At 39.4% G+C, this 27,505-nt stretch overlaps 2 protein-coding genes across 2 annotated transcripts in view; one reads left to right on the forward strand and one right to left on the reverse strand.

Moving 5' to 3' along the window:
* The first annotated feature begins 1,390 nt into the window (after nucleotides 1–1,390).
* LOC101485537 (programmed cell death 1 ligand 1) lies at nucleotides 1,391–11,337 on the forward strand. The gene is made up of 5 exons (XM_076881045.1): nucleotides 1,391–1,464; nucleotides 4,065–4,216; nucleotides 9,017–9,307; nucleotides 9,593–9,958; nucleotides 10,197–11,337. The coding sequence occupies exons 3-5, from the start codon at nucleotides 9,241–9,243 to the stop codon at nucleotides 10,370–10,372; spliced, it is 609 nt and encodes a 202-aa protein (XP_076737160.1). The 5' UTR covers nucleotides 1,391–1,464; nucleotides 4,065–4,216; nucleotides 9,017–9,240; the 3' UTR covers nucleotides 10,373–11,337.
* Nucleotides 11,338–16,208: 4,871 nt separating this feature from the next.
* The window catches only part of LOC106676161 (uncharacterized), an 11,513-nt gene continuing 216 nt past the window's right edge, over nucleotides 16,209–27,505 (reverse strand). Inside the window, exons 1-7 of the mRNA XM_076881072.1 lie at nucleotides 27,439–27,505; nucleotides 27,114–27,359; nucleotides 26,854–27,027; nucleotides 23,060–23,146; nucleotides 22,088–22,174; nucleotides 18,716–18,778; nucleotides 16,209–16,337 (exon numbers count right to left, since the gene is read on the reverse strand). The exon at nucleotides 27,439–27,505 is cut by the window's right edge and continues 216 nt beyond it. Coding sequence (XP_076737187.1) covers nucleotides 16,303–16,337; nucleotides 18,716–18,778; nucleotides 22,088–22,174; nucleotides 23,060–23,146; nucleotides 26,854–27,027; nucleotides 27,114–27,359; nucleotides 27,439–27,460 — 714 coding nt within the window. The 5' untranslated portion in view covers nucleotides 27,461–27,505 and the 3' untranslated portion in view covers nucleotides 16,209–16,302. The remainder of the gene's footprint in view (nucleotides 16,338–18,715; nucleotides 18,779–22,087; nucleotides 22,175–23,059; nucleotides 23,147–26,853; nucleotides 27,028–27,113; nucleotides 27,360–27,438) is intronic.

Raw genomic sequence — 27,505 nt, forward strand, 5'->3', positions numbered from 1 at the left:
CTGCATTTGAATAAAGCACCAAATCCACACTTTTAAGCTTAAATTTCAAAACTAACATTTTAACTACTGATTTTATCTACTGTTCTGATTTTATCTGTTTTGATTTTATATACTGTTGTTTGTTTGTTTGTTTGTTTGTTAATTAGTTAGTTAGTTTATTTGCTTGTTTTAATCAATTTTAAATCATGCTTTTTATTTGTTCTTGTTTCTAATGTCTCTGTAAAGCACTTTGAATCACCTTGTTGTTGAATTGTGCTATACAAATAAACTTGCCTTGCCTTGCCTTACCTCTGAGCTCTCGTCTCTCTGATGATGAACGTCCATAACTGATGTGTTCACTTCTCCCTGCTGAGCAGACTCCAGCTCCATTACTGTCTGAAACACACATGGAGGACGTCAGTGCAGGCAGCACAGTCTCTGAAATAACCTCAGTAGTATCTATAACACAAAAAGGTTTGTTGAACATTTTTTCTCTACAGTGCAAAAACTGTGAGATGACTCGTGACTCGTGGCAGGTCTGACTCATAGAAACACGATTACAGATCAGGAACGTGTTTCTCATCAAAGCCGTCAATCATCAAAAACTTGTAAAACCATCTGACCGATCCTGTCAGGAGGCTACATCTGCAAAACTACAAAATGAGCCACATAAAGAAAGTCAAATCCAAAAGACCAACACAGCTGAATAGATCAGGTTGATTTTTATTGTTTGTATAGAAATTATAAACCACTCAGAGTGTTTTTTATTGTCTCTTTATCTCTGCGGTAGAACCTGGCAGTGAGCCTGAGTTAATTAGAAACCAGAAGCTGGATGATCACAGAGTCATTTCTGATAAGTGCAGGTGGACAAACACTAAACACAGCATTTACTGTAAAGGTCACCCAACAAAACATAATAACAGCAAAGCGACTTGTGATCATTTGTCAAAGTTGTCAGAGTTTAAAGGACAGTCTGGATTCTGCAAACCTCCTTAAAGTTAGAAAATAAACACACACCAGCACAGCCGACAGGAAGGACGACTTTCAATGAAAACTACATGTAAATATTTTAATATGATAAAAAAGCTGCTGAACTGGAAGCTCAGCTTCCTGTTCATGAACTTTAAGACTTCAGGCATGTCGTCTCGTTGCATTTTTGGACGTTGCCCGATGTCCTGCTGGCATAAAATAAACACACTCTGAGAGTTTCCAACTTGACCAAACAGATGTTTCCATACAATGATTATTATGGATATATTATTTCTGACTTTCTCTGTCTGCTGTGTTTCCTGGATTTGTGAGCAAACACAAGAAAAAAGTGCAGTCTGTCCTTGTTGAGTTTCTTAGTTTGATTCAGTGAGAAGAGTCTGGAAGAGGAGCTCAGGAGGAGCAGGAAGGAGGAGGGAGGAGCAGGAAATAGCAGTAGTTTCACTTTGTCAAAAGGAGGACTGCAGCTCACCTGTGGACTCCACCATGATTGTTTGAGTGAGTGAAAATTCATTTACTTCTTTCTTTAACCAGGTTTGTCACACAGTTCTCTTATTCAGCCTTTAAACAGACAGATCTGAGTCTACAGTTTAAAACACAGCGAATACAACGTGATGATGGGAAATGTGGAGCACTGCCTTCATGATTTAAATCTGGGGTCAAGCAGGGCCCGAAACTGGTGCTTTATAATAAATATGATGATAATAAGAACTGAATTACACATTCAAACGCAGAGCTCCTGCTGTAACCTTCACTCTCTAGGTTTTTCCTTTTCTTCACTCATCTCAGATTTCTGGCACAAACATGTCGTAAACAACATGAGTGATACTGGTGTTGGTATGTGATTCATATCAGCATGATGGGATTGATGCTTTAGTTTGTTTCTAAAGGAAACGTGTCTCCACATGTTCCCTGTTCTGATCTTTACCTGTCCTGTGATCATGTGACAAAAGGCCTGAGCAAATACATTTAAGCTGCAGCGAGTGAGAAAGAGGAACACGAGGAGGTGCATTGAGGTACCTCCACACCATGGATCTGAGTGGAAAACAGAGCAAACAGCGATGTGTTTGCTTCAAATTCTCTGCTGTGGCAAAACCACCGACCTCAGACATGAAGCCTGAAAGCAAAGCTCCACTTTGATTTGAAAAGCCTGTTTAAAAACAAGCTAGCCCTCTTTAGCACGCTGTTGTACTCAAACAACAAATGTTTGGTGATTATGCTGTGCTTTAAAGTTTTTTTTCTTTATGTTGTGACACCAACACCTCAGTGTTGAGTAAAATGATGCGTAGCAGAGAGTTTGACCTTTGACCCGAGGATGGAGCACTCCTTCCAGGTGCCAGATCTGCATGAGGCCGTGCTAGCTACAGCTAAGCTAAGGCTGATATCATTTTTATAAATGTTTACATTAAAATAATCAGTTTTCTTAATATGTGCATCCACATGTTGTTTACAGACAGATTCTGGTTTATTTGTTTAGACAGCAGGTTTTGGTTTGTTGCCTCAGAGCAACAATGTGCAGTTAGGCCACTTTTCTTACAATAATGGTAGCAGTGATTCCAAATTCTGGTCCTTTATTCAAATATAAACCAGGTACCCCAAACTCTCAGAACGTAGGGTAATATAACACTAACATTAATGCCAAGGAGGGCTAGTCTCACCCAAAGTGCTTTAGAGACGGGCACATTTACACTCCAGGTGTCTAAAAACAAACAGTTTCAAAATGCATTGAAAAGCTCAAAGGTGTGATTTTTCCATTATTTCTAATAAAAAACAAATCTCACAGTGATTTAATGATCATTCAAATGTGTTCACAAACTGATGTTTGATCTCATGAATCCTGGCACACTGCTCTCCACCTTTAAAACTTGATATCGTGGTACCAGTATTTACTCAGTACTGGAAGATAATCCAGTTCTGCATTGTCACACACTGCTAGAAAGAAAGGAGGGAGCTTTGATAACCAAGCTCACCACAGCCAGGTGTAGCTCATGAAATAAAGCACAGCAGAGAAACCAGAACAGACACAAGCAGACAGACACGCTTGTGTGAGTTTTTTAAGGTGGACTTGGACACAATACGAACAGGCTGTGTGGGCGTTGTCTGTCTTGCCTGGAGGGGTGAAAGGAGGAAGCCTCGGCTGAATCCAAAGACGTCATGTTTGAAAATGTGTTTCTGTGCAGTTTCCATGGTGACGGTATTGACATTTATATCCCTGAGTACTGTCTGTCAGCAAGCTGTCAGTTTGTTTCTGACATGAAGGTGTGCAGTAAGGCCGGGCTGGTTCCTCTCATGCAGCAGTTTCTCTGCAAACGTCTCCAGTTTAACAGAACGATATCTCTTTACATTAAAAGTTCTTAAACTCATAGTTTCCTAAATATTGATCACATGTTAGCAGTTAATCTTCTCTCTACTGCTGTGAAACACAAAGAGAGAATCTAACCTTTTATCAAGATTCAAGAGACAAGATTCAAACAGGCCGTCTGAACTTATTTTATTAAGTTTTGGAATTAAATCACAAAATTCTCAGCTTTCAGGAGCCATTTGAATTTTCTCACTGGTCTAAAATGTCTGATGAGTTACAGTAACGTGAAGCACACATGCTAAAATCTTGGCAGAGCTGATTTATCTGCCTTGTTAAACTGTCTGAGCACAGAAAAGCAAAGGACAGATGCACCAACAGGTCAGAACATCACTTTATTTAAACAAACAGGCTCCTGGTCGGAGAGCGTGTCCTATTCTCAGTCTCCTGATGACGACTGGACCCCCGACTCTCACCTCTCCTACTTTCCTTTGTTTAGTCATCCTCCTCCTGGATTTCCTTCCACCTCATCAGCAGTAATGACTGATGCTAACCTCATCAGTCTCATCACCACCCTCTTCTCCAACTGTAGTCTCATAAAAAGTCCACTAGTTTTCACAAACCTCAGAAGTTACTTTCCTGCCAAGTCCACACATGAATTCAGAATAAAACAACAACAACAGAGTTTTCAAAATCTCCTTAAAGTCATTTAAAGGAGAAATAAGTAAACTACTTAATGTTTATGCTTCCTTGTTTACTTCCCTGCTGAGTCATTTAACAGGGAGTGTCCTTTTTCCAGCTGTAAAAAGAGAAACTGTGTCTCTGCTGCTCCGATAAGGAGCTCTGTGACTGGTTTTGTGAGACTGCTATTCACACTTGAATGAGAATGAAGCGACACTGCTTTGGATCTTCCCTCATCCTTAAAGTGCAGCTGTGGATAATCTGCTGAAGGTAACCACTAACACTACTAATGCTATCATCACTGCACTTTAGAGCTAATGTGAAAGAAGCAGCTCAGGCTGTTAGCAGCAGCACGGAGCCCTGATCTGTTTATACAGCGTTAGAATGACGACCAACTGTCATCAATCGAGACTGGAGATAGCATGAATGACTGTAATTCTTCTGCTCTCATTACATGAGTGCACACACTCATTCTGAATGTAAAGTACATGTGTAATTTTACTTTTTACATGCCTGTGTAATTTTATGTAATTAATATAAGAAGTAAAGCTCACAGGGCGCACACGTCAGCCACAAGCTCAGGTGAGCAAACTCAGTATGAATCCATTAAAAGTTTGCCAGGCTCTTAATACACAGCAGTGATGATGTGGCCTGTTAGCGCACAGTTAACTGGAACAGATCCAAACATGGATAACATTTTAAAAGCCAACAGTAAACATTATGCAACGTAGTTAAAGAGGTTTGTGCAACAAAGGCAGGGCTGTGAAATTACTTTTAATGTGTAGCTGATGATAAGCCAAAGCATCTCCATCAGCTGGATGCAGGTTATGATACTGCAGATGTGACTTCACTGACCTGATTCACACATTTGTGGTAAAAATATATAAAATAAAATAAAAAAAATTCTTCATGGATCGTGTTAAAGCGTTCAGACACTTTTATCTGTTTATCTATTTTTGCATTTGGTAGCGATGCTGTGATGCTTTCATGCTGCAGCTCCTCTTTACTTCCCACGGCCATGAACTCAAGCTAATCCTCGTTTCTTCTGTCTGCTCACTTAAAATGAGCGGTGTAGATTAGATTAGATTAGATGAAACTTTATTAATCCCTCGGGTGGGTTCCTCTGGGAAATTCGGTTTCCAATAGCAGTTACAGAATGTGAGCAGAAATATACCACATATACACATATATAAATACAGAGACATATATAAATACAGAGTATACAAAGGAATAAATAGAATAAATAGGAATAAGAATACAAAGGAAGTGCACATTTTAAGTATTGTCTAGTAGAGTCTAATTGTAAGTAGCAAATAACTAATCTGAAAGGGGCGTTTCACCGATCAAATGACTCTTCAACAAACATCCTTTGCCATTAGTAACAGCCACTCCAGAGATGTTTGCTGCAGGAAACAACTGATCTGCTGATTTAGCACACAAAAGAAAACAATCCTTTGAATTCCAGTAATGATTTTATCACTGAGTGCGCTCTGTCTGCTGGTTTGTTTGTGCAGAAACAAGAAATATACATGAAATAGATATAAAGCAAGAAAAAAGTTACAGAAAATCATAAGAGATAATATAAACTATCAGTGGAAAAACCAAATGAATGCACTGATATTCTCGTCACAGCACAGTCAGAGGTTTCAGTAACGACGGCTTAATAAGATGCACATATAAAATGTTTAAGTCGCCTGTGAGGAAAACAAACATAATCTGAGCAAATAATTTCATTTCACACGCGCAGGTGTTCATCACCACTCGTCCAATTAGACTCTTTGTGCGTAAATTCCACTAAGAAGCCATCGTCCACGCCGCCTTCATAGTACAGAAAACCCGGGTTAATAGTGACGTCACCTCTGTGGGGAAGATGAAGATTAAATTAAATCCTGCTTCGTAGTACAACAAAGCAGGATTTGATCTTGTCCACAGAGGCCTTTGTATTACGAAGTAGCATTTCAACTTATCTGGCTAACTTCGTGGTTAACTCTGGGATTTTTGTACTATCGGGGTAAATATCCCATGGTTACTTATCCAGATGAGAGATCAACCGGTACAAACTAACTAACCGATCAATTTTATGGAAAATGACGTATCCATTCCTGGAAGATCCCTCAGTTGTGTGTGGATAGTAGCATTGCCTTAAATCAGGGGTGGGCAATTCCAGGCCCCGAGGGCCGGTGTCCTTCAGGTTTTAGATCTCACCTTGGGTCAACACACCTGAATCACATGATTAGTTCGTTACCAGGCCTCTGGAGAACTTCAGGACATTTTGAGGAGCTAATTTAGCCATTTAAATCAGCTGTGTTGGTTCAAGGACACACTAAAACCTGCAGGGACACCGGCCCTCGAGGCCTGGAGTTGCCCAACCCTGCCTTAAATATTTCATTAGTGAATAATGTCTGTGTGCATTTAGAGGCAAGTCTACATACGTTCATGCAGCACTTTTAGCACTGAAATACTGCAGTGTAGCTTTTCCTGCTGATTTACTTTAACCTCCTAGGACCCTGCGTCCACATATGCAGTGGACATCACATTTTGGGTTATTTAGACCAAAATACTCAATTCTGCTCTACAAGGGCCTGATATCCACTTACGAGGACATTATACTGCTACTGTTCTATCAAAATTTTAAACTAATATCCTCATATGTGGCTCTTATTTTTCATAAAAACAAAAATAAGGTAAAAAAAATCTGGTAATCCTTTGTTTTTACATTCATCGGGCCCCAATATGCCCAAATATCAAAGAGAAATAAAAATGCATGCCGTGGAAGAGTTCGGGTCTTAGGAGGTTAATTCTGTTGTGAATGGCCATGACAGACCCGGTGACACATTTATGCTTTGCAGCATTCTTTATTAACACTCAGGGTTGCTGTGCATACACACACAGAGCTGTAGCTCTCCCGCTGCCGGCTCAACATAACCAACAACAATCACAATGAAGGACCCAGTGCCATATTAAGTTAGCAGGGCATGATTGCGAATGCCGTGCAGGGGTGTCTGCCTTCCCTGCACGGCCCACCACATCTGTATTTGTCATGGTTGCTGTGTGGCAGGCAGGCAGGAGTGGTGGACCCAAAATGCAGAACTCAAACACGGAAGTGAAACTAAAAGCGCAGCTTTATTGCTGGAGAAAAACATTGTACAAACTAAACTCACCAAAAGGAAACCAAAAGTCAGAACAGAGGAACCAAGGACTGAAACACTGGAAAAGAAAAACTAAACTGGAGCAGGAGACTAAACACTAGGAACATAGAAGCAGAACACACAGCTAGTAGAGGGTACGACGCAACACTGACTCAGAGAAACACAGGGACTAAATACACTGGGAAGTAACGAGGAGAATGAGACACAGAAGGAGGGCACAGCTGGGGGAAATTAGAACTGACGAGACAAGCAAAGCAGGACACATTCACATAAGACACGGACCTTCAAAGTAAAACAGGAAGGATCACACAGAGACGCGAACTTGACACAGTGGAGACAGCAACTAAGAAACACAGAGACATAAACCATAAGGCAGAGGACTCTAAGAACCGAGAGACACAGAGGGGAACCCAAACATGCAGACACAGACTTACACAGAACAGAGGGGACACAGAGAAACATGGAGGGCAAGGGATCGAAACTAGAAACCATAGAAACTCACACCAAGTACAATAATACAAAAATCACAAAGAACTAAAACGCTGGGTCAGGAGACCCAGGACCCTGACAGTATTATGTTTTTTAACCTATTCCTGTTTTTATAATCTTATAAAATAAAATACTATAATATATAATATATAGCATAAGCTTCCTCCAGGCAGGTGTCAGTATACTTATCCATGTTTGTGAATGGTTGTTGCCAATGGAAACCCATCCATACTTAAACTGGAAAACCTGGAGTTAACTTAGTGACGTGAATCCAGACATCACACAGCTATTCTGGGTATGTTGAGCCAGTAGTACAACTTGAGGTACTTTAAATAGATTTTAATATAATGTAATGTAATAATGTAATCACTGCTAAGATACTTTGGTAGGATTATAACTTCTCCTTGAGTTAAACACCTGGTAAGATTATAATCTTTAAAACACACAGGATCATCCTTCCTGCTATTGCCAATTACATTTTATTTACATAGCTCCAAATCACAATAACAGTCGCCTCAAGGCACTCATGAGGATCATTGTTGGTGTTTCTCATAGTGATGAACACTTTGACTTGCCAAGCAGAAGGTTGCTGGTTTGATTCCAACGGGAAACATAAATGCTCTTGTGGCAGTAAGGCTTTTAAACTGTGCCAAATGAAACACAGCGGTGTGTGAATGATGTGGTGAACCTTTGTGACAAAGGTCTTTTTTGTGTATCTGCGGGGATGTTCCTGCTGATTACATTCTTAGTAAATCACTAAGAATACACCACTACTCAGCTAGTCTAAACTATGGAGTAGTCATCCAGGTATCACTTTAAATTTAATGTTCAATGTCAGACTGTGTGAAGTGAAACCACCGATTACATTTTTCTACCATAAATCCTCAAATGTCACTTCACTGTGCAGACATGTACATTATGAACACATTAGGTTATAGTTTGAAGTGAAGGGGAAAAAGCCTTTTAAATAACTAATCTTCTTACAAAAGATGTTCATCTAATGTTAAAACATCTCATTTGATCTAATATTAAGTTAGCCGTTTTAACATCTAAAAAGAAACATGGGACTGCAGCATGTCTACAGTTCATGACAAACATCTCTATAAGTGACCACAGCTAAATGTATTCACAGCCAATTGAACAGAGCTAATAATGAGGGGCTACAGCGTCATCTAGTGGCCGATGGCTGAAGATGCAGTGGGAACAAAAATGCATATGTCATAAGTTTACTTTTAAAAAAGCAAATGTATTTACTTTACACATAATCCATCCATAAATCCTGTTGACTACAAAATATTTAAACACATTTACTATTATAAGCAAATATATTAGACATTAAATTCAATGATGTGTTAAAGGAGAAAAATAAAATGAGGAGAGATTCTCAGCTCTAACTGAAAATCGAACTCCTGTATTTTCTATTGTTTTGCAGAACCCACATATTTCATGTCATCTGGTGGAGCTTTATCAAAGATGTGCCGGCTTCAGTGTGAAATATGATGTCGTTGACTAAATCACAAGAAACCCAAGACCCAGCCTGATTGTTTGAGGGATAATTGGATGCCAACTGAATCAGAGTAAACTCAGCTTCTCTGGGATATTTAGAAAATGAGCTCATTATGAGACTCTGATGTTGAAACCCACAGAAAACAGAAGATGGATGCTGTGAAGATATTCTGCTGGACTCTGGGGTGTGTCTGCCTCCTGCTGCCTGTAACTGCAGGTGAGATTTAAGTGTCTTTGTAAAGTCAGGAGCACCTGCATCACCTGTGTGATAGAAGGAATGTTGGCCAATCACAAGCTAGATATAGTCTGATGTCAGAAAAGGAGTTTAAGGGGAAAAAGTGAAACTTTGATTTAATGTGTGACATTTATTTATTAATCTGGTTTCAGGTTAACCAATCAGAGGACGGTGACCTCTTATCCTCTCTCTGATTGGCTGCTGTAGAGGCGAACAGTTCAAACTTTGACTTCTAACCTCTCTGTTTTGTGTTGTTACCTCTTTCAGATCAGAAAATCATCGCAGCCGAGTCTGGACAGAACGTCACATTGCCGTCTCGAGCTCCAAATGAGAACAAAACCATCACAGTAGTAGAGTGGAGCAGAACTGATCTGGAGTCAGAACATGTGCTTTTGTACCGAGATGAGCAGTTTGAACCAGAAGAGCAGCATCCATCTTTTAAGAACCGGGTGGATCTGCAGGACAGACAGATGAGGGATGGAGACGTGTCTTTGATTCTGAAGGATGTGACGACTGCTGATAGTGGAACATATGAGTGTCGAGTCTTCATGGGAGGGAAAGAACGCAGGAAGAGAGCTCATCTGAAGACTGACCCCATCAGCAGCATCTACCTGAGTGTTGTTGATCCTCCAGGTGAGTGAGTAGAGTTGAGTGTGTGTGTGATCAGAGGTGAAGCTGCTTCCTGGTTGTTGATGTTTGTTTCTAAAGATGTTGTTGATGAGACTTTGTAGAAAGCAGCTGGTCTGAGTGATGTGATCAGAGTGCAGTAGATAATGTCTGACAGCAGTTTGAAGAGGAAATGGATTCTGTTCTGTTCTTCACTCATCACCTACCTGACAGCTGACACCTCACACCTGTTTCTCACCTGCAGGTCAGACAGAAAGACGTGCTGGACTGATGCTCAGTTTGTCACTTGTTGCTGTGCTTGCTGTTGCTGTTGGTTTTCTGATCTACAAAAAACATAAACAGCAGAATCATAATTCACCCCAGCCTTCTCCTGCTGAACAGTGTGAGGTTGAATTGTCTCCAAGCACAGCTGTGAATTAAGAGTCTCCTGCTGCTGTTCCAGCTTCTCAGAGGTGACACAGATCATCCAGTGGAGAGACACATGAGGACATCCTGAATTTGTTGTTCAGCATCTTTGTGAAAGTCTTGAACATTTTCCTTTGGACATTTTGGACTTTAACTAAAGATGTTTTCAGTCCAAAAGTCTTTTTCTTCCTGTTGTTTGGTGCAAAGCGTCGACGATCATCCAGAAAACATTTTCATCTGTAATCCTGGTTTCAGGTGAAAGTTTGTCTTTAGCTCCTCACTGTCCTGATGAGCTGCATGAACACCAGCTGGAAGTCAGTTTGTCCATGGGAAGTTTGGACTCTTTTTCTTTTATAAAACATATAAAACATGTAAATTACAGACGTGTCCTGTTTCTACTGTGAGTGTAGCTGTTAGCTCGTGACCTCCTGCTGAGCTAAAGCCTCAGACTGTTTCTGTAGTTTAAATAGACGACACATCATTCATACACCTGTGTGTGTTTATTATATGCAGCTTTTATTCATGTGAGTTTGAACACTGCATGTACTGTGAAACTCTTTATTTATATTACAGATTTTATTCTTTTATGTTATTATTAATGATAAAATGAGTGAGTTTTTCTGTACAGATGAATTTTCTTTGATCAAAAACTTTGTGAGCTGTAGTCTGATGTTGTTTTCTGAGCATTTCTCCTCCACTCTGCTCTTTCTGAATAATCTTTCCTGAATAATCTGATCTGGAATCAGTCCACAGTGAACAAACACACTGAGCAAACGTGTAATCTGAACTAAAGTCAAACTTTGAAACCAACCAAGAATCTCTTTAATTGGCTGGACACAGAGGACATCAAAATACGTATCTGTGAGAGCAGATTTTCTCTCACATGAAGAGTGTCCTCAGCACCTTCCGTAGCTGTCTGACTGCTGTGTCTCTGAGTGGGAGACCAGAGATCACATTAACATGTGAATCCCCGTATTAACAAACATGTCATTCTGTAGTACATCAATGTTAGAAACACTTGAAACCATTGTGTGGTGGTAAAAGTAGGTTAAAGAACAAACATGAAAACCTGTCGCTGCACTTTCAAGAGCCCGATGCTCCAGGATGGTGGCACAGTTTCTTGTCAGTAAATGTTACCATACCGTACAATAGTTTATGTAAATAGCAATTTAAAAACAACACATGGCTGACCAAAGTGCTTTACAGCAGAATGATCAAAAACACAATAAATACATGATGATAAAATAACAGTCTCAGATACCCACTGAGTCAAAAGCCAGCAAATAAAAATGAATTTTTAACCTGGATTTAAAAACCACCACTAAAGTGCCTAATGTGGAGAGGAAGATCATTCCAAAGCTTCAGGCCCACAACAGAGAACGCTCAGCTGACCGGAGTGAATGAGGGGGGGCATAGGGCTTCAGCAGATCAGACAAATATACAGACCATTTCAGGATTTAAAAATCAGTAAAAAGGTTTTAAAATAGATTCACATTTTAATTGGAAGCCAGTGTATGCAGGCCAGAACCGGAGTGATATGCTAAAATTTTATTTTACCAGTTAAAAACTGTGGCGCAGCATTTTGCACCAGTTGCAGGTGTGCTTTGGCCAACCTCTATTATAAGGGAGTTGCAGTAATCCAAGTGAGAGGTTATAAAAGCATGGATGAGAGTTTCCAAATCACGCCTGGAAAGAAAAGGCTTAACCTTCGACAGAGTCTGAGATGATAGAATTTATGTTGCCATCAAAACTAAGTGCAGAGTCAATCTTTACCCCAAGATTAGCAATCGAGCTCTTCAGGTAAGGCTCCGAGTCTACTTTAGTGCAATCGACACAGCTGATCAGCAGAGGGAAGTGTTTGCTCTTATAGTGCAGTGTGACTGTGAGCAGACCTGCACACACTCAGTGATTATGCATTCATACACTATTATTGCTAATATCTTTATCTCTAAAGCATTTTTCTGAGTGCAAGTTCTCATGGGTGAGTGTTTCCACTAATCACCGAATGTGGAAAAGACACCATGTAGACGTCTGTTCACAACCATATTCATTGTTATTGTTTAAATAATAATAATAAAGGCAAATGAATGATCTGATCTTCATTTCTCACTTTGTAAGAGAGGGTCAGACCTGACCTCTGTTGTGTGTGGAAGAACCGTCAACATGTTAACTTACTGTCGTGCTGCAACCAGCTTCAACCATTGAGATGACGTCATCGTTTCAACCATGTTTGGCGGCTGGACGCTCTCTTCATGTTGCACTTTAATGTGAGATAAATAAGGCAAATACTTCATTTGAAGCCTTCCATAGAATGATGGCTTTTTAATTATGGTTATTAAATACAAACATTTGTGATTCATTTTTGATGCATGCAAAGCAAATATTTTGTCCCATCTGGGCCACTGGATTGTTGTTTTTCTGACTTTGTCTGACTGGACCCACAGTGTATGTGGAAACACGCTGGTCTTCAAATGCTGTCACATGATGGTTTTATTACTTTTAGACTTTAAGTTTAGGTCATTCAATTTATAATCCTTTTGAGTTGCAGTCTATAAGCTCCACCTCCTCCTTGATGCTCCCAGTAGACACATGTTGTAAAGCGCGCCTCCAGCTTAAGAAGTGTGGGCATTTCCTCTCAGCAGTGCGTTCTCTGTGTTTTGTGGCTCACAAGGTCGAGGAAAAGATCCCTTCACCTGTCCTTAGCCAACTTCGACTGATTCCTTCGCTACAGCCCTTTTTATTGTCAGCAAGCAATTATTCATGAATATGCAATTACAAATACACGTGACAGTCTTCAGCAGGCATATCTGAACAACATCAGCGTCTGAATTCTGTGTGTGTATTTTCAGCCATTCCATACATAGACATACGACCTTTCAATGAACCTAACGTGTGTGTATGAGGTATGCAGAAAAGCAGAAGTAAGCGTCTTGCTAAACTATAAAAACTTACTTGCAATAGGTCATATCTCAAATGAACATTTAAAGGTGTGAAGTCTTGCACTTTATAGCTTTAAAGCTATAATGGAAATTATAACATCGAGGCTGCTTCCTCTCATCTCATGGTGCACAGAGCGTGCACAGAATCCTTATGGGACCTGATAAGCATAAGATATTTTATCAGCATACAAATGATAATATATTTCTAAGCATAAATGACCATCTTAAATTATTAATTCTGACAGCTCTCATGAAAAAACCAACTGGAGAGTGTGAGCAGTACAAGGTAGGCTGGGCAGCTCAACATCACTCATGGCCTTTATCATATTTCATGCGTTGTCCCGGAGCACTACGTGGACGGACGTCTTCAGTAAGCTATCGAAAGCAGCTGCATCGGTTTGGCTGGTGTACGAGCCCCTGAACGACTTTGCATGTAGTGTCACTTGATGACGAACAAACTCCTCATCAATCCACTGCACCGTTAAACTGAGGAGTGACATCGGGGACACACTGCTTGTCCAAATGTCTGTAGCGCAACTTAAGGCTGAAATCTCCTGCATGAGGTTATGCACGTGTTTTTTTTTACCTTTTCAAAAAGGTTTGGCACCATTACATCCGAGATGTATGGGCGGCTGGAAATTTCATATCGCGGCTCGACTATGCTGAAAAGACGGCGAAATCCTACGTTTTCCACATCCAACAGTGGCTGGTCATCCAGAGCGATAAAATGAGTCAGAGCCTCTGTTATTTTAACTGCTCGTGGATTTTCTCTTGACATTTTTCATCGCTTTTCCAAAACCTGACTTAAAGTCGGCCGTTCTGGTCTTGCGTTAGCCTTAGCAAACTCGGTGTACTCCAGGGCATGATGTGTCCTCAGGTGTTTTATTAAATTGCTTGTATTGAACAATGTACTGTCCTTCCCTCCCCTGGACACCTTACCAGTACACAGTTTGCACTCGGCCTTGCTTCTGTCACCTTTACAAATTATGAAGTAAGGCCATTTTGTTTAGCGTAGCTACAGCTACCAGTCTCCCTCGCCTAACCCCCTAGCGACATGTCAAAATTCCAAAAGAAAGTACAGGCTACCCTCTGATTCATGAAATAAGTTGGTTCATGGTATCGCATTTTACGGGATTTGCCCCTGATACAGTATCAGTATCAGTGCATCCCTAATTTTAAGAAAAGAAACATGAGCTCATTATGAATTTGATGACAGCAACATATCTCAAAAGAGTTGGGACAGATGCAACAAAAATAGCTGGAGAAACATTTTGCAAATAATCAGGTTTAATAACTGCAGCAGGTGAGTGATGTGCTCATCATCAGTGTCCAGCACTCTACTGTATAAATTGTTCCAGGTTTAAGTAATTACATCCATTCTGCACATTGCTGCTGTTCCTTGGGACAGCGCGTTGAAATTGTCATCATATTGTTCAGGGAGAGCTGAGAGAACTGCATTAATGATGTAGGATACACAAAGTTAAAATACTGTTTCCATACCAAACTGTATCTTAGAATTGGAATTAGACATTTTGGAATTGTAAAACTGATTTTGTCATAGCACGGCATTTTGTCAAGGTCATTCTTTGTGGAACGCAGGAGGGTGATCCAAGATGCAGGACTCAGAAGACGTAGAAGTTCAAAACCCGATTTATTAAAGAGATCTTACTAAATACACAACAATACAGGTCAGGAGAAAATACTCCAAAAATCTAATTCTTTCCCCCCCAAAACACCACAGAACAAGGAGTGACAAGTGACACCGCCATGAGGGAGAATGCGACAAGGAGCAAGGATATTCACTGCCATGCCTACAATAACAAACAGAATGCAGCTACGTTACAAGAAACAAGATGTTCAATCAACAAACCTGAACAGCTCCTATCATTGTGCAAGCAGAGTTAAAACTATGCTTTAAAAATCCACTAAAGGTCAAACTTACAGCTGGTGCTAGCAGCAGCCCTAAAGTGCACCGGCCCACTCAGAAAATGCCTGGTATGCCAGAATACCAGTCCACCCCTGGAATTCACTCATTTCATCATAAAAGCACATGCTATATAGTCACATTAAGATGTGCCAGTGGTTACTTAGGTATTGCAATGAAAAAAAAAAAAGCCCTGCATTACTGGCTGTTTACAGAACGTCAGCTGTCAGATGTTACATTTTATATTATGAAGTTTACATCTGTAAACTGTCCTCAAACCCTGGAAATGTAGTTCTCTGAAGTTTACTGAAGGGAAACTAATGAGTGTCACTGTGGCACTTTAATATAAAAACATGCTGCTCTGAGACACTGGCACCTTGCCAGTTTGCATATGAGATCACATGATACATAAAGACACTCTTATTGGTTATTTAACAATTTCACACCGTTTTGTATCCATCAGTTAATAAAAAGTTATCTTTTTATTGATTTATAGATACCGTTACAATAACTTAGTGACACTGCTCCTGCTCCCCTGTACATAAACACAAACATTGCAGATGGTATAAATGTGTTCACAGGCAAATATCACATTGATAAACACTCATTCAGTTGAAGCTCGGCTGGACCATATGAACTGAGATTTGTCTCCTTCTCTTTTAAAACTCTTTAAGTTTTAAAAGTTTCCAATGATGCTCATGCTGCTTTTAATCTGCAGTTATGGTTTTATTTAGATCTGCTCCGATGAGAGCTGCATGTTAATCAGCCACAACAACTCACATTTTCCTTCAGTGATATTTGTGAAACCCACAGAGCCGCACAAGAAGAACAAGTGAGACCAAAGTTTCCTGCAGAGATCACTGCTGTGGGGAGGACAGCACCATCCTGCGAGTTACTGAGTGTCCTCCATACACTGCATTACATTACATTGACATCTTAGTTATAATATGTGTTATATGAGTATGTTTAATGAAAAGATCAAACATAATATATGCAAATCTGTTTTATAATGAAGGTCTACTAGTCTGAGCGCTTGTGTAGAACCAGCAACAGGATTCCAGTGGTTGGACTGGTGCATTACTTCATGAGTAGATGCCATTTTGGTCAGATGGAAACTCTGAAAACACAAAGTTCAAACAATAAGAGACCAGTCACAGTTCAAATAATGTAAAGGTTATTCAGGGGCAGATCTTTAGCGAGGAAACAAATAACAAAGAAGTCTTACAGCCAAACTGTCACAAATAAGGCTTTAGTGTGAAAGAGAGTTTGGTTTGTGTTGCAGTAGATGCTGCTGCTAATGTACAGAACAGGACAGTGTTCAGTGTTTGCGTTCAGTTCAAACTTACAGAAATGAAAGCAAAAATCTGAAAATGGTTTATTCTGATCAGCTTGAATACAAATCTTTAAATGAAGTAGCAAAAAAGCTGCAACTGACCAAAGAGTGAAGAATGAGTAGGCAGTGAACTCTCGCTTCCTTTTTGGCAGCCTGTGGTTTTATACTTTCACATGCCTTCACTTCAAACCGTTTCACAAAGTTCACACCACTTCCTGTACTCACACTGAATGCTAACATTGGTCTAACAACCCATTAAATATGAGCATAAACCCTGAGAGCCTGGCCTCAGCTTCATTTCTTATATTGTTATGTGCTGTTAATAACAATGAGACCATTGACAATTTATCTTCAACTTAATCGTTCAGAAAATTAACTTACCCACAGCAAGAGATTTAGTCACCTTTTTGGTGACCATAAAGTACAGATTTTCCTTCAGTTCCCAAAACAAAACAAAACAAAACAAAACAAAAAACAAACACTTTATAGCAGGGGTGAGGGAACGCCAGGCCTCAAGGGTGTCCCTGCAGGTTTTAGATGTGTCCTTGATCTAACACAGCTGATTTAAATGACTAAATTACCTCCTCAACATGTCTTGTAGTTCTCCAGAAGCTGGTAATGAACTAATCGTTTGATTCAGGTGTGCTGACCCAGGGTGAGATCTAAAACCTACAGGACACCGGCCCTCGAGGCCTGGAGTTCCCCCACCGCTGCTTTAGTTAATGCTTCCCATTAATCCGAATTCTTTCAGCATCAGTAAAGCGATCAGCGTGGTTGTTCACCCACGTGTTACGATAAAGTTTAACATCCAGACAATGATGATTTGTGAGGTTTGGCTTACATGCAATGCCCTGTCTAAAATATTTAACAAAAAAAAAACAAAACGAAAAAAACAACAACAACACAACAACAACAAAAAAAAAAGAAAAAAAAGAAAAAACACCTAAAACAAGAACTAATAAATTACAAAATTTACTTAATTCCGAGGTTTAGTGAAGTCAGTCTAGCTACTGTACCTACAATGCAGTCTGGTAGCTAGCCACGGCGCTATGTTGAGGCTAATATAAACATGTTAACACAGTGAAGATGGAAAATGAGAATTAAATGAGAGACAAATTCCATCATGTATTAGAATTAAAAATCAATTAATCCTAGTTCATCATCACAACACTGGTTGCTGTGCATGTTAACTGTGATAGTACCATAGCCCTGTCCTCATTTATACTGGTGCTTGACCTTATTTATGCTGTTTGCTATATAAAGAGCAACTGTTATGTGACGGCTGTGTGCAGGCAGGAAAAGGACCCAAGGTGCAGACTCCAGAGACAAACGTAAACTGAAACAGCTTTAAAGCTGAACTCAAACAGAACAAAAGTAAGAATCCAAATAACTTACACGGGCAGACAAAACACACAGCTAGATAAGGGTAGATCACAACAGAAACACAGGGCTTAAATACACAGAGGGAGCAATCAGGGAATGGGTAACAGGAGGGAAACACAGCTGGGGCAAATCAGGGCTAACGAGACAAGGGGAAGCAAAACCAGACACATTAACATCAGACAAGGACCTTCAAAATAAAACAGGAAACATGACACAGACTGAACTAAAGACACAGACTCACACGCATGCACTGCAACAGAGGGAACAGAGACGTGGGACCAGGGCAGACACAGACACTGACTGGACACGGGGATATAGGAACTAAGGATACACAGAGACGCGAACTAGACAAGGGGATACAGCTGACAGGGGAGACAGAGCAACTAGAGAAGACAGAGACATAAACCATAAGACAGAACTCAAAGAAACCAAAGACTAGAAATGATAAATAATATAATAAACTCAAAAACCCTGGGTCAACGACCCAGGCATCCTAACAGCAACTGTACCTCTGGGCTTTTTTGGTCCCTATCAGCACTGTTGTCTTAAAATGTCTTTTTAGCATCACACATTATTGCAGTGGAAACAAGTAAAGAAAATAGCTGCTATGGTTTTACATGTCTTAAAGGCCTGATGTCATCTGTGAAACTTATGAAGAGCCTTTGAAACGTCATGTGTTCTCTTTTTGTATAATTTTTTTATCATGCCTTATGGAGCTTGCTCATTTTCTTATGTAAGCTAAAGAAGTAGACGTTTCTTTGGATAAAGAGCAGCTGTACCTCTGCGCCTGTTTGGTCTGCTGTCTCTTCTCACTGATGAGTAGACTGTAGCTGGATCACACTCTGCACAATAAAACACATACAGAGGTCAGATAGTGAATCTTTTAATATACTTATAATATACTGTCAGTATACAGGATGTGTGTTAAAAGACTTATCTCTTGCTGTCTATTTAAGAGCCTTAAATAGTTCTGTTTTCTTGTTCTTTACAAATATTCAACATCCAGTGATTACAGCTCACTGAAAGACCTTATAAGCATTTTCTTTGGTAAACTAAACTAGACTTTGCTGGGAGGAAATAGTGCCTCTCTGGTTAGTTAGTTAATTAGTTAGTTAGTTAATTTATTTCAAACATGTAAACAATATACAGGCACATTTAGTAAAGAAAATAAGAGAGAAAAAAAATAAGATGCAAAAGTCAATACATTTCAACATTGCTTCTGGTCTGAGTCAGTTACATGTTGAACGGGAGAAGTACACACTTATTTAATCCCACCCCTTTGCTATAAGTTATCAGTTAATATTTAGTCAGCTTCATTAGTGATATAATCTGTAATAACAATAGTGAGAAGATTTCTGATATAATATATACTATAATATCACATCATGAAAATTTTTAAATAGAGACATTCACTTCATTTCAATATTTTCCCTTTCTTTATAGATTGAGAAGATCATATTTTTCTAACTTTTATGTTTGGACATTGCTTCAATTCCATATTCAGACTGTTCCATAGTTTCACTCCATGAACAGAAACACAAAAGCTTTGTCTTGTAGTACGTACCTTCCCTGTTTTGAAGTTACAAAAACTCCTTAAAATATAACTTCTTTCAAAAAACATACTCTGAATATTACCTGGCAGTTCCTTATTTTTTGCTTTGAATAGAATTGAGCTCAGAGTTGAAAAACAACAACAACAACAAAAGCCCCCTAAATGAAAGAGGATGTAGATAAACACATGTACAGACTTCTTGTTTCTATAACAAAGCCTTGAGGCAGCTGCCATAGTGCTCAGTGGGAGCCAGGCCTCGTAATGCATGTATTTCTATGGAGGCAGAGATCTGAATGCATATTTAAAAATTGTCAGAGACCATTTCAATGGTTTCAAACTAAACTGTTCACCTGATGTTGACTTTAAAGGACTTTAGATACTAGTTGTGTGTCTGAGGCAAAACACTGTTATTTTACTTTTTACGTATACGTACGTATGCATATTCACAACCGGTGAAAGTTCTAAGCTACAAGTACAGTCAACCTGATCTGAAAAATTAAATACTACAAGTTCATGCTGTGTAATTATGCGGTGAGTGAACCACATTAAGAATAGGTTGTTCAACATTTGCACAAAATTGTACATGTCCTGTGTGTTAAACCATTTTCAGTTAAATAAAGGACACAAGGGAGATCAGTTTGAGAACAGAAAAAAACGCCTCAGCACATGAATCATCACACCTCACAACATAGAAGACACAAGCTTCGAAGGCGTTTGGTGGGGGTGGGGGGGGTGATTGTAGGTCTGTGTCAGTGTACATGCGTATGTGTGTGTATGTGTGTGTGTGTGTGTGTGTGTGCTTGTGTGTTCCGTGTTCAACCGAGAGAACGTGTCCCTTCACCCGGTTAAGCAAAAGTCAACAATCTTCGATCAACACAGATGGCCTTGAAGGAGGTACAAAGAGTTCTGACAACAATCCTGTTATCATGGAGAATTTTGTTGTTCCAGTCAGTTTCAACCTTGCCACCCTTTTATCGCCTTTGGGCTTTTGGAGTCCTGACCTGACTTTTAAAAAATAATTAGAAAAAAAAGCTCTATGCTGCTAAAAAAAAAAAAAAAGATATTTGCAAAATTCTGCCTAAATATGTATTTTACCTGGTTAATGTGTGTGGCCAGGCGTGGTTTGCAGCGCCGCTGCAGGGGAGGCGGACGCACCTGAGCGGCACCCGCAATCACTTGTCGCCGCCTTAAAGTCTGTGCTCTCTATGCTCTTGTGTTGTCGGGCTGTGAGCTGAAAAGCTACAGCCCATTGTATGCATACAGCAACCGTGTGTGAAAAGTGGTCAATAAAGAGATGCTGAAAAGCGTGTTCATGGAAACATCGTCGGGTCTGTCGTGACATGTTTACAATAAGACTTATGGTCCCGAACCTCTGCGCACAGCGTCTGCAGATCGGGGCAGTACGAAGTCACTTTCATCTTTACGCAGGACTGTAAGCTGTCATCTGGGAGGCGTGAGCGGTGTTTGTTTTTAACATAGTTCACGGTGGAGAACAGCTGCTGACATAATGTGGATCCGAAGGTCCATAATTAACCTACCTGGGGTTGAAAGTCTCGATAAATGCACGGCGTTTCGGCGGGTATACCGGCTTCCACGAGTGTAACGCTTATTTTGAGCGATGAAAAAATAATAAAATAATTTTATTTTATATTTCAATATCACAATAATCTTCCAATTTAGAACTACAAGTTAAAAAAAAACTAAACACAAATAAAATACACTTCAGCTAAATACTTCTAATTTATTTTCCCAAACCACCCGGAGCCGCAGTACAAGGACTAAAGAGCCGCAGGTTGCCAACCCCTGGCCTAAGGGAAGCATGTATAATGTAAACAGAATTGGTCCTAGCACTGAACCCTGTGGAACTCCATAGTGAACCTCAGTGTGTGAAGAGGACTCTCCATTTACATGAACAAATTGGAGTCTATTAGATAGATGTGATACAAACCACTGCAGTGCAGTACCTGTAATACCTACAGCATGTTCTAATCGCTCTAATAGGATATTATGGTCGACAGTATTGAACGCTGCACTAAGGTCTAGCAGGACAAGCACAGAGATGAGTCCACTGTCAGAGGCCATAAGAAGATCATTTGTAACCTTCACTAAAGCTGTTTCTGTGCTGTGATGAGCTCTGAAACCTGACTGAAACTCTTCAAATAAACCATTCCTCTGCAGATGATCTGTTAGCTGTTTGACAACTACTCTTTCAAGGATTTTTGATATGAAAGGAAGGTTGGCGATTCCAAGGTCTCAGTACTGACCTGGATGTTCATGGACTTAAAAACCTTTGCAGGATCTTAACATTTTTTTTGAGTCTGTGTGTCTTGTGGGGCGCCATATTAAATTATTTTCTTGTTCTATACAAATATTTACCATCCAGTGATTACTGATTAAAGCATGGAGCTCACTTAAAGACTTGTAGCATTTTCTTTGCACAAATTGTACTTGTCCTGTGTGTAAAGATCTTCACGATTAAATAACACGAGTAACTTTATGACTACTGATGCTTTCTAGCTCACATTAATTTTTAGGTGAACAGTTCAACACTTTGGGAAGTACACTTGATTCCTTTTCACTGATTAAAGAGCAGCTGTACCTCTGGGCCTGTTTGGTCTGATGTCTGTTTGTCCACAACTGATATTGTCTGCTCTCACTGATGAGTAGACTGTAGCTGGATCACAATCTGCACAATAAACCATACAAAGGTCATCAGTGCTGATAGTGAAGCTTATAAAAAACAGTCAGTATTCAGGATGTGTGTCAAAAAAAAGAGTTATTATTTCCCAGGTAGCATCATGAAAATATTTCTTAGAAACTGCCTAGAAGCCCTGTGGTTGCTTTATCTGTTTCAGACAAACGCCCACCTGTTGTTTCTGGTGATTCCTCTTTGACACCAGAAGAGAAAACATTTTACTGCAAAGTACCACGTAGACCCACACTTTGTCACGCTATATGCACACTATCATCAGCACTCAGTCATACAGAAAATATGCATTATAAATCTAAATTTTACTGAATGATTTTCATGCAGGTTTCCATGAACTTTATCGACACTGTGTCTATTTAATGGAGAAAGAGTCATTTAAAAGTTCTATTCTCATGTTTTATACAAAAACTGTGACCATGAGTCCATTACATAATTATCTAACATACGTTAGAAAAATTGTCTTGCCTGTTTGGTAATAACTAATAATGTCTCGTCCTACTTTTGAGTAGACTGTTTGGTCCCTGTCAGTACTGTGGTATAACATGTCTTTTCACATCACACATCAGTTCAGTGGAAACAACAAGCTGCTGTGGTTTCACAGGTCTTAAACTGCAAAACTATTTCTGTTGTTGAAGGACAATTTGACAGGTAGACAACACATGAGGTTCATTTACTTTAAAGAGGATTTAATGGAAAGGCCTAATGTCATCTACGCAACTAATAAAGAGCATTCAATGAGTCTCTTGTTTTGTATAATTTTTTTTTTACCATCCCTCATGGAGCTGCCTCATTTCTTATGTAAGCTAAGCTACACATCCAAACAAGTAGATTTGATTTCCTTTGAATAAAGTGCAGATATACCTCTGCGCCTGTTTGGTCTGATGTCTGTTTGCCCATAACTCATGCTGTCTCTTTCCACCAATGTGTAGATTGTAGCTGGAGCACACTCTGCACAATAAAACACATACAGAAAACATGACAGAAGTTAGTGATGCTTATAAAAGTACAGAAAGTATACATGCTTTGTGTTTTAAAAAAAGGACTTATTATTCCCCATGTATCACTATGAGAAGACTCAGCAGGTTTCAGACACTCTGTGGTAATCTTATTTGTTAGAGAGAAACACCAAAAATTTGTCCTTTTTGGGGTTTTCCATGATTAACAGCAGAATAAAAACACAGACTTTGTCAGACTATATTGATACTATCATCACCACTGTGGTAACAAGCTATTCTTTATCTACACACATGAGTTCGGAAGAAACAACAGGGAGAAGTAGCTGCTGTGGTTTTGCATGCAAAGTTTAAAATATTCAAAACTATTAATGTTCTAAGATTTGTATGTCAAGTTAAATGACAATTCTTATTGGGCTGTAGGTGTTAATGTGAGGTAATCTTAGTGTGTTAAAGTTAAAGACTGATTTCTGGTTTGAACACTCACCAGTCTTATATTCACATAATATTGACAGTAAGTGGAATTTGATATGTTTAGAATGAATGCTAGAATTGTGCAGCTCCTTTTTGCAACTGGCTCATGAAGACTTCCCACTATGCAGCAACATACACACAAAACTGCAACTAGAATCTAGAACCAAAGGTGAATATTATGTTATTTTTAAAACAATAACTCTATGAACTACAAAAAAAAAAAAATTCCATCAGGGCTGTTTTCTGATATTGGGTGGTTTGCAGACAAAAATAAATGAGAGAGGTCTGAGATTGTTTGAACATGTGTAGAGGAGGAATGGTGGATATGTTTGACAAAAGATGTTGAAGATGGAGCCAAGCAGGAGAAAAAGAGGATAAACACATAAGATTCATGGATGTAGTGAAGGAAAATATTCAGAAGTTTGATGTGTCAGGGTAGGATGCTAGGGATAGGGTAAGATGGAAATAAGAGAAGTAGTAACCTCTGTTCTTTCCAAAGAAGAAGAGGATAACTGAGAATGTGAATCATAAAGGCTAATTTCACTATTAAAGGCTCTCTGGCCTCAGTAGGGGGAAGGGGGTATATGTGGCGGGTTAGGCGTGTTCTGTGATGACGTGCAGGTGAGATGGACTCACCTGCATGACATCTACAATCACGCCTCGTCGGCTTAAAACCTGTGCTCTGCTGTGTTGTTGGTGGTTATGTGTACAGCCAACAGAGTAGCCTCTGAATGTACTATTACAGAAATTGTGTGGTTATTGTAAGAATAAATGATGCTGCGAAGCACGAAAATGCCATTGGGTCTGCTGTGGTGGTTTAGTTCTATTTTTTTAATAAAAATCTTGAATAAAAAGTGGACGCAAACTGCAAACAAATTAAAAGAAGTAGGCCTACTATTGAGAAACTCTAAAAATTACAATTAAAATTCTCAACAACAAAAACTGGTGAAAATATAAATGATAAACAACTTAACAACCCCCAAAGTGTTTAAGTCACGTCGAGTGACAGGGCAACATCTAAACACAAGAGGGGGTGAGGGAGAGTGTGCCTGCTCTGCGCTAACACAGGAGCGGCGAGTCCAGCGACCTGGCTGTTACCTCTTTGCTGAGAGAAGTTAAAGTAAAGAATCGATCTCAGCAGGCTAGTATTGATCCGATACCGATACAATCGATATTTGGATCGATCCGCCCACCACTATTATTTTTTTGGTTAAGTTTTTGGAAGTTTTTTTTTTGGGTTAGAATTATATTTAGCTGATCTATTTTATGGGCCTGCTAATTGTGTTTTTGAATCCTGTCTTTGTAAACTTTTTTTGAGGGCTAAAAGAAAATCCATTTTGAAGACAGTCCTCTATGCTTTTGCTGTTTGCTCTCACATACCGAATATTTGTTTACATTTCCATTTTTTTCCTTTTTTCTTTTTCTTAACAGCTCTGAGGTAAGCATGTGCAGCTGAAGTGTTTTTATGACAAACAGCAAACTGGACAACCACAGAGCTGTTAACTTCTGTTAATTAACCACAGGCTGAAAAACAAGCATCCAAAGAGCAACCTTCAGGGTCAACTATCAACTACAAACACGCAACAACTAAAGTCTGAAGATTTATGGATTTTTTTAACTTTAAAGGTTTTCAAAAAGTTGTCATTGAAACAAATTGAATCTAATATACTATATAGATATAGTAATTTATTTATGCTGTATGTTAATGTAGGTGCAAAGTATAAGAGTTTAAGATTAGCCAACATGTGGAGCTCAGTGTTGAATTGGTAAATTTGGCAAATGTCTGGTATGGTGATGCACTTTGGGCCGATGGATCAATTGAAGGGCTACTGTGCACTGGCCATACAAGGACTAAAAGCAGCCCATTGATTAATTTTCATTACTGACATTATATTGCCCAATGAAATCTCTTAGTACAAGCAGCAACTGGTCTAAAACAAGGCTGCACTCCTTTTACAAGTTAGTTTGTAAACATAAGTTCAAGGTGTAGTAAGATAGTTTAGCCACTATACTTGTTACATCCCAGCTAGCCTTAAAGAGCTTTTAAAGGCAGTTTTTGTCACTACAGGGTCCTCCAAAGAAGTGAAAGGGTTAATAGAAAAGGCTGTTAACCAGCCAGTTAGGAAGGAAGCACTCCTAACACAGCACCCAGAAAAAACAACAACAAAACAAAACATTATAGTGTCAAAAATGACTTGTATGGCCATAGATGCAAAAGCAAGATAGTTCCCAAAGACTCATATAGCCTGTTGCAAAAAACAGTTTCGGTGTGTATAGCTAATTACACTCTTCATAACAACTTTTGTGCAACCACAGGCTTACAGATACAGGCTTATATGTTACATTACTGTGCTGCTGTACTGTGCTGTGCTAAAGAATCACAGTAAAGATAGAATAACCTTATTTGTGCGTCCTGTGTTTTCTGACCGACACCCCAAGGTGAACACCACTGCTATTCAGACAACACCTATACAGTTGTGGGTTAAACCCAAATTGATAACTTCACAGGGAATAATAATTATTTATTTATTTATATAGCTCTCCTGTTTGAATTATATTAAAACAGGGGGCTGTCTTCTAGGCTTCATCTGGAGTCCCTGAATTCGATCCTTGGACCATTTTTGCTGCCTTTTGGGGGCATTTTTAACAGAATTCTCTGACAAATATTATGACTGCTGTGAAATTACGAGTACAAACATAACATGTATGAAGTTGGGTTCAGTTTTGGTGAGTGAAATTCTAGGATTTTATCTGTGAGTTTGTGTACACAAATTGTCAGCTGTCTGTGTCTGTGAAATACAAGTGTACATAGTGCATATATATTTAAGGGATTCGCTTTTTAAATGTTAATTGTGAAACTGAAGAACATGTGCTGACTTAAAAAAAACCACTGAATGTTAGTAAAAAATGTTGTTTGTGTGAAACACTTTAGATACTAAAAGAAGACCTAGCCTTAAAACAGTCCTTTTAATAAAGGTTTTAAACTTACATATAATTATACTCTCTATGTCTAGACACAAACATAAAACACTACCCTTGCTCTATTTGACTGGCTGTTGTTGTGATATTTTAAGATGACTGTATGTGATTGTCATCTCCACTTTTTCACTCAAATGTGCCGAAAAACAAACAAAAAAAAAAAAAACAGTTCAGCATGTTTTGAAATTATAACGATAAAAAAATTTACAAAATTTTCAAAAGGCAGAAATCCAGAAGTCTGAGTCTCACCTTCAGGTTTCCTCCCAACATGTTGTCTCACCAACAGAACCAGTAACACCAGTAGAATCACAATACAGACTGATCCAACAGATGACAACACAGAGAGAATAGTGGGAGAGTGTGATGAAGGTGCAGATGTAGGTGGAGGTGTGGATGTAGGTGGAGGTGTGGTGGTGTTTCTCTCTAAAACAAAGCAAACACAGTCATTAAGTTGTCGTCACATTGTGAATGTTGAAACTTGCAGAAACACAGACAGGTGAGTGTGTCACCTGTGACAGTGATCCAGCTGGATGGAGACTCTCCATGACCGCTGATGTCACACTTGTAGAGGCCTTCATCAGACCTGGAAACATGCTGGATGGTCATGTGACCTGTAGGCTGCTTCCTGATGAGGGAGCCATCTTTATAGAAAGCAGCTGGGAGGTTGGAGGGAGTGGTCTTTGTTTTACAGAGCAGAGTGACGTCATCTCCCTCCATCACAGGGAGGACAGGACTCTGCAGGATCACTGATCCACCTCAACACAGAGACAAACTACAGCATTTCATCCATTTACACACAGCTTCATCAACACTAACTCCACACACTCAGCTTACCAGCGACTGTCAGGTTAACCATGTTACTGATGGGACCCTCTCTGGACTCACACCAGTAAACTCCACT

The sequence above is a fragment of the Maylandia zebra genome, unplaced genomic scaffold, assembly GCF_041146795.1.
Source record: "Maylandia zebra isolate NMK-2024a unplaced genomic scaffold, Mzebra_GT3a scaffold02, whole genome shotgun sequence".
Classification (NCBI taxonomy): domain Eukaryota; kingdom Metazoa; phylum Chordata; class Actinopteri; order Cichliformes; family Cichlidae; genus Maylandia; species Maylandia zebra.

Excerpts from the sequence above, each read along its gene's own strand:
- LOC101485537 (XM_076881045.1), top strand. The coding sequence starts at position 9,241 with ATGGATGCTGTGAAGATATTCTGCTGGACTCTGGGGTGTGTCTGCCTC. Across the intron at positions 9,308-9,592 it reads CCTGCTGCCTGTAACTGCAG|ATCAGAAAATCATCGCAGCC; the intron begins GTGAGATTTAAG and ends TACCTCTTTCAG. Across the intron at positions 9,959-10,196 it reads GAGTGTTGTTGATCCTCCAG|GTCAGACAGAAAGACGTGCT; the intron begins GTGAGTGAGTAG and ends TCTCACCTGCAG.